The sequence below is a fragment of the Lampetra fluviatilis genome, chromosome 50 (genome assembly GCF_964198595.1).
Source record: "Lampetra fluviatilis chromosome 50, kcLamFluv1.1, whole genome shotgun sequence".
Lineage (NCBI taxonomy): Eukaryota > Metazoa > Chordata > Hyperoartia > Petromyzontiformes > Petromyzontidae > Lampetra > Lampetra fluviatilis.
Genome location: NC_136324.1, coordinates 2,455,934 through 2,470,760, shown reverse-complemented (window position 1 = coordinate 2,470,760; position 14,827 = coordinate 2,455,934). Strand labels below are relative to the sequence as shown.

Sequence of the window (14,827 nt, the reverse complement as noted above, 5' to 3'; positions counted from 1 at the left end):
CAAAGCTCTGGACCAGTTTCAACCTTCTGCGGCTCATCAACAGAGTGGGGCGTGCTCAACAAACACACTGCTGGTTTACCAGATGTCTATTGGCGGGTTGCCTCTCTCTCTACACCATGGGGCATCAGCATTAAATAAGTAATATTAAAAATGTTTTTTTTTTAAACACGCTTTTTACGACTCCAGGAAGTGGCCCCGAAACTTGCCATAACGTAAGGGACCGTGGCCAATTACAGCCAACGTCAGTTGACCGAAACATAACATATAAAAAAGAATGTTTAAAAATATATTTGTTTATTTTTAATGATAGAATATAGTATTGTCATCAGTGTGACATACGTATACCAAGTTTGCAGTCGATACCACATTGGGAAGTGGGTTAAATCTTCTTGGTTCTTTCGGTAAAGTCACGTAGAAGGGAAGTAATAAAATAATAAAAATAAAACATAATAAAATAAAAGAATTATTTTATTATGTTTTATTTTTATTATTTATTACTTCCCTTCTACCTGACTTTACCGAAAGAACCAAGAAGACGAATCCCTGCAGTCACGAAAGCTTTAAATAGAAGTGGGTTAAAATTTAGTTACAAGATTTGAGGATACAACGACAACAACGACGACAATGACAACAAGAACAGCAACAACAGACAGAGTGAGTTTAATGAAAGCGTGTAATAAAAACATGTTCATAAAACCTCTCCGAGCGGTGTATTGGAGGCATCCGTGGTTCTGAGTTATGTAACACGTGTTACTCACAACACTCCACAATAGCCCTCGGTTATGGTTCTACACAACACCGGGGCAAGTTTTGGTGTCCCAGTCTCTCTATTCTCATCCTTTGCTTAGCTCGTCTCATTACCAATTTTCCAAGCTTCTCGTACATATTGTAAGTCGTATATATGATATATAACTAAAGTAAAAAAAAATTAGTTTAGTTTATGTGGCATATGCGAGACATTGGCACTGTTCTGTGGAGAAGTGTGATATTGCATCGACACGCATGATGCTTTTAAACGCGCGCTTAATCTGGTTCAATGATTATAACCCGTTTAAAATTCAGCCACCGGATTTTTGTAACTGCAGTATAATTCCACGCACAAACTCCACACAATCCTTGGGACCGATGTCTCTCAAGTAACCAGCTCCAAGACCTCTCAAGTTGAAGAGAAATGACATCTCAGCCTGCTCTCCCCCGGCTCAGTTAATGACTTTCCCGTTAGAGATTCATGATTAAAAATGTATTTGGTGAAACGCACAGCCAACGGGGGTGTTTTGGTTGTTGTGAGCGATTGTTTTTTTTTGTAAACTTCACGAGATGAAAAATGTTGTCAGTCTTGCTCCTTTTCTCTTTGATGTTTCACCATCACCATCATGAATCCGCCACGACCAATTTGGTACATTCATACTTTGCTTTTAATTGCATCGTTCAGTTTTCCAAAAATCGCTCCAACCTGCCCTCGCCCACACCTCTTTATTCATTCAGTTTGGGTCCCAGTCCCCTTTCAAACACAGTCCTAGGGCTTACATATTTTTGACCGTAAAACTTAAGAGAAGGCTGCAACTATTGTTTTTTTTGTTTCGTTGTTCAATTGCACGTGAGCGCTACACCGTTATTGTGTTTTAGGTCCAACATGCAAACGATAGTCTCGGTCTCAACGGGCTCTCGAAATATAATCTCACAAATATGGACGCGTGTCAGTGGTTGCTAGGGATTACATCATGATAACTCCCACTACACCAGCCAATCAGCTGCCATGAAAGCAATCCTGATGCAACGTGGCTGCTGTTGTTGCATCAGGACTTGTGCAACATGGCCGTCATGACGTCATCACTCCGTACACATCAGCTGGGCTATGGAAAGCCGCATATTTATGTTCTTTTTTTAAGTAACGTGAGTGTGATTTTGCGTTCGTTTATTTGTGCGAAAGTGTGACAGCGCATGTGTGTAATTGAGCGGGGAGCAGTCGTTTAGAGGTTAGCGCACTGTACTACGAACCCGGTGACGCGAGTTCTATTCCTGCTCCCGTAGGGGACTCGGAATTTGGACAAAACTTGGGCGTATGCAATTGCAATTTGCAAATGAAATTGATAGAATTGCATGAGGCATTCAGTACTCAGGTTCTAAATAAAGTTCACGTCTCCATATATAATGACTACGCTTTGCTAAACACGTTTCAATGGCATACACCAGCTCACTACATTGCCGCAGAGTCCTTCAGTCTGTCAACTTAACCCATGGACTGAATTCCGTCCAATGCATTCAAGGGTCCGTCAAAACGATTTGAGAATCATGATTGAATAAATATTTGCCTACACTGAAAGCGAGGCTCCCGGTGAATTTTCCTAATGGCATGTCCAAATTGTATTTTATATATATATATAAATTGCGGATATTCTCAATCGACCAATCGATAAAGAACTTTGAATGCCGTGTCGGTCATGAAGGTTTTTTTTAAGCATACTTCACCATGCCGGTTAGTTAGAGTTGGTGAAGGTGGGGCTAGGGCAGGACTGGTTCCTAATGTCACTTGTCACTGATGTTAGTCGTGACTGGGAGTCGAACGTGGGTCACCAAAGGTTCGTAACGCAGCCCGCTAACCACTGCACCACCTCACTATGCATTACAGACCTCAAATAGCTGGGAAAGATAAAGAGAAAATAATTTCACGTGACACATTGGAGTGAATTTTCTTCAGAGCAGGCAAAAACGTAATAAAACAGTTAAAAGTTTCACAAAGTACAAAAACCAGACAAAATACGATCATAAAAGAGCGTATGAAAACTAAATTAGGCCAAACATCAAAACGGTTGAAAGCATATACTTTGTACATCAAAACAACTGTTAATGCACAAATATATTAACCGATTTCAAACATTAATATTATTTATTTGTAGTTTTTCCACTCACCAAAGCGATTTCCACTCATCTGATCACAGCTTTGAACAAATGGTGTAACTTCCACGTTTCTATGTCAAGGCAGAGTCTACTCATAGGACACCCACTCTTTAGCTTCCCACAAAGTGGTACCTATTTTACAAACCCTGGAGGGATAATGGGTTGAACTGACCCAGACATGGATTTGAACTTGCAACCTTCTGACGGAAGACCCGCCACCTTGACCATATTACCATCCAATCAGATGAAACATTAGTAAACTACACGTATTTAATAACAACACAAAAGCGTTAAGAGTTAACAATAAATATGGTTCTGCTCTTAATCTGGCGAAATTCCAGCACTGAGAATTTTTAAAAATGTGACTGCCATGCAATGAACACTCCTCTTCAGGGCAGAGAGGGTGGGTGAATGTTGTCCTCTACTGTGTAGCCCAGAGGTCGCTTGGAGGGCGATCTCAGAGGTAGTTCTGTGACATCCACTTCAAGGGGGTGCCTTTCTCTAACACGAAGGGTTGCACTTTTTTTTAAATCATGCAATGATGCTGATATTTTAAATCGGTACAAAGGGGAAAATATAAATGATAAAAATGTGTGTTCAGTATATATCAGCACAGGCGTGCAGTTCATATACAGCTACACCAAAGAAACCCCATAAATATTAACACAAACACGCATAAGGACAAACCGCTGTGGTCAGCGTTGATAAATATGTATATTATTAATTATTCAAAACCGCGTCTATCTTGAAAAAGAGACTTCTGGTCTCACCGGGCTTGTACCTGGTTATAAATAAGGGCCATCTATCTCCCACTGCACTCTAACATTGTAACCAATCGGTGAATAATAACCTCACTGCAGCGATGGCAGAGATGATGAACCAAACGCAGTAAATACATGTACAGCCTCTTTGTCAAAACTGTCAGGATGAGGATCCCACTTCTCTTCCCCCCCTCCTCTTCCCCCCACCCCCTACCAATGCCGTGTGGCTCATGGGGATTATTTGACCATAATTGAAAACGGCGGGGAGCGTCGACATGGGAGCAAAGAAGTACAGTACAACAAAGGGTTTTGTCCGCACTGCCCCGAAGCCACCTAGGCATGCCAAGGTGTTCTCCCAATGAAGCGGCGTCCGGGCACAACCCCGCTTATCTGGCAAGATCTGTTGAGATCAGCGGCATTCCAAGTGATCTAGTCATAGGCAACCGCAGTATACGCGTGCAGTGTTACGAAATCTGGGGGAGCGGCGGTGCAGTGGTTAGCGCACTTTGCTATGAACCCGGCTAACATCACTGGCCATAAGTGGTGAAGTATGGTCGAATGACCTCCATGAATTGCATGGTGCGGGTAGGCCTTCATCCAGCTGTGCTACCATACAAGATTATGATTGATCATTTCGGGTTATTTGCCAAGTGCATGTTAAGCTTTTTGCTGTCCTTCCCCTGCACCTCCGATTAGCACAGTTGGCTATGTACGGTACAAGGCGTCTGAATGAACTGAACAGCCACCAAGGAGATGGAGCGGAGAAATCAGTTCGTGTGCAGGTGTCACGTGGATTGTTAGATCGTAGCACCGCCCGAGATGATGACAGTTTGCAGATGCCTTGATTCAGCAATAGATAGATCATGATGATGATGATCAATATGAAATCACATGGATGAAAATAAAGTGTCATTGGGATCCAATCGTGGGAGCCTTGGGCATATGAATGGATCAACGATGATCAAGCCTAAAAATCCCAATTTCCATTTGGCAATACACCGATATAAATGATTGCAGGTCGTAACAACAGCAGCGGCCACAGGCTGCAAGAGAAACACGACTGTGTGGAGACACACGCATGCGTACGCACATTGCTCCATTACCATGTGATTTAATTAGCAGTACAGCATATTCATGAGCATTAATTTCATTCTCCATTTTTATTTGTTTAATTCAACACGCGAGATTGTGAAATTTAATTATGTCCTTATGGGAGCGTCATTTGCAGCGATGCTTGACATTTGAATTCCGACGTTAATACGTGCCGTATATTTGCACATCCGTGCATCCATACTTGATTAGATATCACGACATACTTTATCATGCTCCTGCGGAGAGTGGAGGCAGAATGGTCACCATAGCTCCCTTTGCTATGAACCCGATGATCCAAGTAAAATTCGTGGCCATGGCTACGTCAGTGGCGCCTGATCCCTGAACGAGTCCTACTCACCCCCTCTCTCGCCTTCGCTAACTCACGCTGACCGGCGTGATAAAGTATGGCCAAGCAACCACGAGTGAAATTGCACGGGAGGACATCCAACCGCTGATTGACAAAGGGCTTGAACAATATCGTAATTACAGTATTTCACACACTCTGCATAATACATGCGTAATTATATGGATACGCGTCGAACGTGCATACAAAGTGATGGGTGCCACGGTGGCTAAATGTTATCTGCCTCGCCTGGTATGCAGGAGGTCGTGGGTTCAATCCCAACCCCGACCGCCTGCTGGGTGTATATTTAGAGTTTGCATGTTCTCCCCGTGGTCGCGTAGATTTTTCTCGACCATCGTCCCATCTCGCGCTCACTCTCCTAAGCCGCGTGCGTTTTATAATCCGCGCATTCCTCTTTTGCGCCTCGCAATGCATAAACACAAGCGTGCAACTCTCCAAGGTTTCTCTGCGATTCAGACGCGCACGTGTTTATTCGCTGTAGACACCGTCGCCCCGTGCCCAAGTCCCCTCTCCCCTTTGCCTCTCACCGTTCCTGAACATTGCAGCGGTTAAATTTCTATTTAAAGATTTCGTGACTGCAGGGATTCATCTTCTTGGATCTTTCGGTAAAGTCACGTGGAAGGGAAATAATAAAATAATAAAAATAAAACATAAAATAATTTATCACGACGTCTCGGCCACAACGCAAGCAGCCGTCTATAAGGTGAAGAACAGGTCTGTCGGAAAGACAGCGTCTGAATGACAGACCTGCTCTTCACCTGAGGACGGCTGCTTGCGTTGTGGCCGAAACGTCGTGAGAATTATTTTATTATGTTTTATTTGTATTATTTTATTATTTCCCTTCTACGTGTCTTTACCGAAAGAACCAAGAAGATTGCAGCGGTTTTGATTCCCTCGGCGTGTTCGTTCTTCCAGTCGCACGGACGGATGGCTTAATTGTGAAACCATGCGAAGTATGTGGATTCACCAGATGTTTACATGTCGGGGCAACGCCACGTAAGGGTCGCCGCTCGAAAGGCCGTCCCCCCGTTCGGGTGTTGTCAAGACGCGTCAAACGCGGAGGGCACGGAGAACAGGCGATGATCGTGTGTGACTGTGTGTCTGTAGTGTGCGTGTGGGGGGGGGGGGGTAGCGGTGGTGCAGCGGTTAGCGCTACGCTGCGCTATGAACCTGGCGACCTGGGTTCGATTCCCGCTCACGACCAACACCGGTGACGATTATATGAACTGGTCCTGGGCCTCTCCTGGGTCGACTGAAATGAGTACCTGGTGCGGTGTGTAAACATCGCTACTGGGGAGACAAAGGCGGTCGGGCGTGGTGCTGGCCACCCACCCCCTCGTGTACCGTTCTGGCCTTCATAGGTGCTCGCAACCAGCACTTGCCCCTACAGTCTGTTAAGGCTATACGGGGGATCTTTGTCTTTATCTTTGTGTGGGGTAGGGGGTAGCGGTTAGCGCGTTGCGCTACGAACCCGTCTACCCGAGTTCCATTCCCGCTCACGGCCATCAACAACAGTGGCGATTATCTGAACTGGTCTTGGACCTCACCTAGGTCGACTCAGCCTCAAATTAGTACCTAGTGCAATGTGTAAACATCACCACTCGGGATACAAAGGCGGTCGGGAGTAATGCTGGCCACCCCCACCCCTTTGCGTGCCATTCCGGACCATGATAGGTGCTGCTCGCTGATAACACCTACCCCAACAGTCTGTGCAGGCTATACGGGGGATCTTTGTCTTTGTTTCTTCTGGGGTTGCGAAGTCATGCGGTGGTGCAGGGGTGAGCTCACTCACTGCGCTATGAACCCCGCGACCTGACTTTGATTGCCGGTAACGGATAACATCAGTGACGAGCGAGCGATATACGAACCAGCCACACCACACACACTCCCCACCCAACACACTAATCTTATCGGAGGGCAATACCTTACCGTGGTGGTGGTCATTAGGCTAAACATTATGCACTGCAGCCTTAATTATGAATGCCAGTGAGTGTTGTTTTTAAAGTAGATTACACCCCATTTCATGCCTCTTAAATTTCAAATTGATGTGTGCAGCCGGGTGAGATCCATTTACAGATGCCCCACCAAAAACAGCGAGGATTTCTCGGAGAAAAACAACGTTTCATTTCAAAGCCTCCCTCCGCACCTCTCCCAACCAATCAATCTAAGTGCGTCGTTGAACGCTGTCGCCTGTAGCGCACGGAGCCATCGCGGTCACAATAATCAATCCTCTGTGGAGAAGTCACGAGGGTCATGATCATTATCAGTGGGGTATCTATAAATGGATCGCTCTGCACTGGTGTTTTTTTTTTCTACAGCCACTCTACATTTGATTAACCAGAACTCTGCTCAAAATTACTCGCTCACAATGGGCTTTCAACTGGCTTCAAATAAAGGTTATCTGTCACTGTGGTAACATTGAATGCTATTTAAATGAGTAATCACTCCGGTATAACACATCACAGACACAAAAGGTTATCCTTAATATGACCCTACGAAAAACAATATTCAAGCACGCGTTCACAATAGCACTTCGACTCGGAACAGACTGTGCAGTTATTGCACAGAGCCAAGCAATTTAGCGGTGGAGTAATTAAGAAAAAAATAACTTCCAACCTATCTCGATGGGGGTTTTGACCATACTTCACCACGCTGGTTAGTTCGTGTTGGTAAAGTGGGGGGAGGGGGGGCAGGGATGGCACTCACCATCGATGTTAGCCTGGGTCGTGTATCAAACTCAGATTGCCGGGTTCATAGGCGCCAGTGTCACTCACACTGCACCACTGCTCCGCTCAGCAATGATACACTGGCTGCAAATGAAGATGAGAAGCTGAAAGGCTGTTTCAATATTCACGAGGGCAACAATCTGGGCAAGAGAGAGTCAGTGTGTGGGTGTAACGACGATAACGTTACATCTTTATCGTTCAACGACGCCGTGTCAGTGATGAGGGTTGTTTGACAATACTTCGTCAAGCTGGTCAGCGCGGGTTGTGGATGGATCCCTAGGGTCCCGAGTACTGAACAGCTTTGGGATATTCTATAAATTGCGCACACCAAGATTTGTCTCAATTTCGAGCCCCTCCAGGATTTACGCAAGGGCGTATAAGCTTACATGACCTCAGCAGTATTCGTACCTCCGATTGGCACGGTTGGCTACGCGCGGTGCGAAATAAATTCAACATACGTACGTACCTACGCACAAAACCACTCGGAGACAAATGCACACAGCTATACGGTCTCACAAACACACCCAAAACTCACAAAACACACGTGTTCACAATAACAGACACGCACAGCCAAAAACAGCCAAAAAACGATCACCCAAATAGGCTTTTAACATACTGTTATAAGGCTAACAACCACACATACAAACTCTCACATGCAAAGGAAGATATTCCCACGCAGAGGAACACTCTTACAAATACATAAGTGCACTCTCACTCACACTCGCACAAATAAATGCACGCAAAATCACAAACACATTACTTAAGAAAACATTCATAACATAAACATACACATTACATCAGCCACAGTCCGGTTGAAGTGCACGGAGCAATGACGTCACGGCTGCCATGTTCCAAGCGGGTTGTTCTCCTGGCAGCCGATTGGCTGGTGTACCGAGAGTGATGACATAGTCCTCTAGCAACCACTGACGTGAGTGCTCATCTTTACAATTTCGCTGGGCTGCGCACAGATACTCCATGTTTCACACCATGCAGTTTTGGAGCTCATGCAAATTACTGCCTGGTAGAATTTATGCAGTTTTCCTGTACAGGGACTCCTCTATTTACGAACACTCGACGTATTAACTTTTAGAGATACGAACAAACCTCTCCGTATGTCCAGTTGTTTGGACCGAGAGTCGTAAGTTCAAACGCCACACAATAGATGGTGGTGGTGGCATCTACATCTGCAGAACGTGAAGAACCAGTGGCATCTACATCTACAGGAGATATTACAACTTTTAAAGCCATTCCCCGTGTTTAGTGTACATACCGTAAAGCATGTTTGGACTTACGAAAAAATCGACTTACGAACATAACTCTTTGAACCAGACTCGTTCGTAAGTAGAGAAGTCCCTGTCCTTGGGCCCAATCACGATATGTTTTTGCCATCTCTCGTCACTGATGTTTTCCGTGCTCGGATATAGAACAAGTCGTATTGCTGGGTTTAAAGCGCTGTTGTGCGAACCAACCAATCACTCAAGACGGTTCCACGGTACACACATGAAGCAATACAACACGTGTGGTAAATAGGTGAAATTTCAACATTCACAGCAACGTTCATGGACGCAGAGTCTTAGCTTCAAGGCCGAGCAAATTGGCATCAGTACATTATTAACTGCTGAACCGAACACTGCAAGTGTATACCATAAATACAGGTCTGTGCTGGAATAACCTCGAGACACAATGTACGTACAAACAGCAGGTTAGACGTCCGATTGATGTATACCTGGAAAAATAGCCACAATCCAGCTTGATAGCTACGGCACGTGTACTTACAAGACTCACAAGAGAAAACAAAGATCCACACACACGCACACTGTTGGGGCCCAAGCGCAATTGGCGAGCACGTGTCAACGTGAAAGTCGACGAAACACGCACGTGGGGGGGGGGGGGCAGTGTTGTGGACGGAACCACGCCCAGACGTCTTTGTCTCCCCAGTGCTGAGATGTAACACACCGCGCACCCAGGTTTCAAACGGAGTTCGACCCGCTGTGACCTCGCAGAGCGGGTCGACGTTCATGGCTCTTACGGTCGGTCGGGTTACTTGGGCGGCAGCATTAGCACCATCACTCACATTCACAACCACCCACGCACAGCGCGCTAGACCACAATACGGTATGGAAGAAGTACTGAGCTAATACGCATCCACCACATAGCAGTAAGGGGCCGTCCATAAATGACGTCACGCACCTAGGGGGGGGGGGGTCAGACGTTTGTGACGATGTGTGACGAGGGGGGGGGGGTTTGAGAAATGTGACGTCACATCAAAATGCGCAACTTTAAATAAATATAGACAACACGTTCTACTTAATGAAATATACTTTTTAATAAATGTTTTCTCCTACAATATCAGAGTGCAGCGCCACATTAAATACGCACTACAATGACAATAGTTTAAAGCGATTTGAAGCATGTTTCATTTTTTTGTGGAAGGGGGCAGAGCTTTGTAACGTCATATTTGAGGGGGGCTGACTTTTTGTGACGCCGCGTGACGATGGGGGGGGGGGGGTCAAAATTCGTTCAAAATCGCGTGACGTCATTTATGGACGGTCCCCTAAAACAAAGTGCCACCCGGCTATGGCTCGCTGAGCCACCACTGCGAGCATCAGAGGGGGCCTCGGCTTCGAGCAGCGGTTCTTAACCGACTGCAGCCTGCAACCCCTTTGGTTCTCAGTCGCAAACAATGTTTTTAATGTTAATAAATGCAGAGGTTTGATGAAACAAAGCAGTTCTACTTAATTAGTGTTTTCTATTATTTACACTCAAAAAAATACACACACATATCCCTTCTACCCCGGGGGGGGGGGGGGCATTTTAAACCATTGACCCCACAGATGCTACACCGTCGCAGTGGCCTACACCGCACACTGCCGCGCCCGGAGATGAAAGTCCAGCCGGCGACATTTGGGATTGCAATTCCAGCGATTTAAGCATCGGTAAGGCCACTGCGACGGTGTGGCATCTGTGGGGTCAATGGTTTAAAATGCCCCCCCTCCCCCGGGGTAGAAGGGATATGTGTGTGTGTGTTTTTTTTTAGTGTACTTATCGAAACCAACCCAGTGTAACAAAGAACGCTCGCACGCTGGCGGATTTAGCCGAACGAGCATCGGGGCCCAAAGCTGGCGACGTTTAGACAGCGGCCCGCCTAATAAGGGGCCGTCCATAAATGACGTCACGTGATTTTGGACGATTTTTGACCCCCCCCCCCATCGTCACAAAAAGTCAGCCCCCCCCCCTAAAATATGACGTCACAAAGCTCTGCCCCCCCCCCCCCCCAAAAAAAAATAAAACATGCTTCAAATCGCTTTAAACTATTGTCATTGTGGTGCGTATTTAATGTGGCGCTGCACTCTGATGTTGTAGGAGAAAACATTTATTAAAAAGTCTATTTAATTAAGTAGAACGTGTTGTCAATATTTATTTAAAGTTGCGCATTTCGATGTGACGTCACATTTATCAACCCCCCCCCCTTCGTCACACATCGTTACAAATGTCTGACCCCCCCCTAGGTGCGTGACGTCATTTATGGACGGCCCCTAACCGCTGTGTCCATAGCAAAACACGTGGGGGGGGGGGTCCGTGTGGACATCGTAACAATGCGTGGGCTTTGCCATCTTACTCGTTGGTATTAAACTGCAGCCCACCTCACCCTGCAAGACTGGGTGAGCTCAGCCATGTGTCCAATGTCACGCACAGGACCACCCGTACGGGGAGAAGGGCCCATTGCCCGAAACGTCGGCCTAATGTGTTTTCCTTTGAAGGCAGTGTTCATTGACACGTGCGTGGAGGTTGTTGTTGTAGTTGTTGTTTGCTGTACGAGTAGTGTAACTTCTTCTCCTCTGTTGGAGTACGTAGTCAAACACGCCACTTGCACTGCGCCTTCTCGCACTGGTTCGCGAACGCTTTGCGCTTCCAGCCTATTTTAAAATCCCGGGTTCGATTCCCTGCCACGGCTACAACACGTCGTGAGCGGCGCGTGGAGATCGCGTGACACGTGTCCCTTTACCCACCAACCCTTCCATTGGCAACTTGCACCCAGCCGGCGTGGTGAAGTATGACCAAACAACCGCTCCGACCCGACTCAGCGTGGGTAGCAGTAGTAGAGCTTCGTCTAGCAGTGCATTCCCAAACAGCTGTACGTGACCGCATTACTTGTGCAGCATTACACAAACGCGCCTGTTAACTCTGCTGCACGTGCAGTATATGCAGTCTAGCTTAGCACACGCATTGCGCATTCGTCTTAGCACATATGCAGAGAGTTTTAAAAAGAGCACTCGTCAGCCGGGATCTATCGTACTGCGACAGACTAAGGCCTCTGCGTCTCGCGCGATGCAAAACAAAGATGTAACAACTCCAGATTGAGCAACTCCAGCGCACAAGCCGACTGTCGCCGCTCCATCTCCGCAGTGGATGTGCCCCTCGGGTCTCTTGCGTCGCTTTAAACACTTGCATCGCTTAATGTAGCGCGACCCACCGTCGCTTCAGAGCCGAGCAATCATCTCTCAGAACCAGCCACCACCATCATCGATTACATGGGGAAATCATCTCTCAGAACCAGCCACTACCCTAATCGATTCTAGGGGGCATCATCTCTTAGAAGCAGTCACCACCATAATCGTTTACATGGGGAAATCATCTCTCAGAAGCAGCCACCACCCTAATCGATTATAGGGGGCATCATCTCTTATATTCAGCCATCACCATAATCGATTACATGGGGAAATCATCTCTCAAAACCAGCCACCACCATAATCGATTACATGGGGAAATCATTTCTCAGAACCAGCCACCACCATAATCGATTACATGAGGAAATAATCTCTCAGAACCAGCCACTACCCTAATCGATTCTAGGGACATCATCTCTTTTATTCAGCCACCACCATAATCGATTACATGGGGAAATCATCTCAGAACCAGCCACCACCATAATCGATTATAGGGGGCATCATTCAGCCACCACCATAATCGATTACATGGCGAAATCATCTCTCAGAACCATCCACCACCATAATCGATTACATGGATAAATCATCTCAGAACCAGCCACCACCATAATCGATTATCGCGTGCCGTCGTCTCTTGAGATCCAGCCGCCACCATCGCTGACTCCAGCGAACCATCATCATCTTGGCGCCACGTGTCCTGCCTCAACCCACGCCTCTCAACAACAGGAGGAGTCACCACGATGAGGCCAATTCGTCTGCTCTCCCGACTCATCATCACTGCTGCTGCTCGTCGTTTGGCCTCTGCACGCAACCCGATTCGTGTTTGCGCCCCTTTCCAGCGCTCTCGCGTGGCGATGGAGCGAGTGGTAGAGACGCGGCGGCGCTGATACATAGCAGGGCGTGGTGATAATACAAGAATGTAAAACACCATTGGAACCTCATTTGTCAGTAGAAAAAATATGACAATTGGTTTTTTTACCCGTTTATCTGGCAACAACCAAAAAAAGGTGTCAGTTTTGTTGCCAGATAAAAGGGTAAAAAAGCAATTAGCAAGAATGTAAAACACAAATTAATATGGTTTTGCATAACGTAATGGTAACTTAAGCGCCGTGATTACAGTTGTTGATGTTATCAAGGTGATGATAGCAATTATGTGTTAACAGTTACCGCAATGATAAACGAGTGTCACGCACAAATAATTTAAAAACGAAACCGTTCACAACCGACAAAGCGTGGCACTTCAAACTTAAAACACGAAGACGATGACAATTTGACGACAGCGATGACAGCGGTAGTGTCACGGAGCTTTGTTTAGCAATGATGATCAATAACCATTCACAGCACATCGATACCAAAGCACGCATAACAAACGCACGCGCCACATTAAAACTTCCACCGCCAACCACGCAACTCAACCCACGCGCAGCGCGATGATGATGATGATCCTGCTGCTGTTCAATGATTTACGTGGGATCCTACTCGAGGAATTATTGTTATTGTTAAAGTATCCTTGTGTCGGTGCGTTTGCGCGTGCCCCGGGGAGCGATCAACTCACCTAGAAAACGAGACACTCCTCCGCCGCCCAGATGAATGACAATCCTGACCGCTGACAGCAGCATGAGTAAGCCCAGACAAGCCATGTAGTTTCTGGGGCCAAACTTGCCCACAACCCACATGCTGCGCCAGAGCCGGCACAGCCCCTCGCATTGGATCGCGAGCGGCTTCTCGTGACGGTCATTCGTAAAATCCCTGTCGGTGGTGGCGGTGGCCGGACGGTTGTTCTCCTGCGGCTGTGTGGTTGACGCTACTCGTGTGTTGTTGTTGGTGTTGATGATGATGGGCTAAGGGGTTGGGGGTAGTCGCTTTGCCAAACGCCGCCGCGTTCACGGACAAGAAGCTCTCGGTCGATGTGCGTAGCCAGTCGAGTCCCGAGCGAGCGGCTGCTGCTGGTGATGATGTTGGTTCTGTTTCTGCAGCGAGCAAGCCAAGCCACTCGCTCCACATCTTCCCCCTCTCCACGCCGTCTCCGCCCACTGCCACCACCACCACCTCGTGTGTGCCTCGCAAGGAATCCTGCCAAGCTTCTCCCACACACACTCCCCCCCCACACACACACTCCTCCCCACACCCCCCACACTCCCCACCCCCCAGAACTCTAGTTCAGCCACACCACTCCCCCAGTAACACCCACCCCACCATCACCACTACCACCACCACGTGCGGCTCTCGCTCTCTCTGCCCTGCCTCCTGACATTTCCCACCCCGCATCCGCTACTCACTCAATCGCTCACCGACCGAACCCCAAGAACCAGCTTACTCAACCAACTCGCTCATTGTCTCACTGACTCACTCACTCACTCGCTCGCTCACTCGCTCACTGACTCACTCACTCACTCGCTCGCTCACTCGCTCACTGGCTCGCTCACTCGCTCACTCACTCACTTACTCACTCGCTCGCTCACCGGCTCAATCACTCGCTCGCTCACTCGCTCGCTCGCTCACCGGCTCAATCACTCGCTCACTCACTCGCTCACCGGC

General features: G+C 47.3%; 1 protein-coding gene across 1 annotated transcript in view; it reads right to left on the bottom strand.

Moving 5' to 3' along the window:
* Positions 1-14,347, bottom strand: part of UST (uronyl 2-sulfotransferase) — a 134,328-nt gene extending 119,981 nt beyond the window's left edge. The window contains exon 1 of the mRNA XM_078878219.1: positions 13,845-14,347. Coding sequence (XP_078734345.1) covers positions 13,845-13,965 — 121 coding nt within the window. The 5' untranslated portion in view covers positions 13,966-14,347. The remainder of the gene's footprint in view (positions 1-13,844) is intronic.
* Positions 14,348-14,827: the final 480 nt, after the last annotated feature.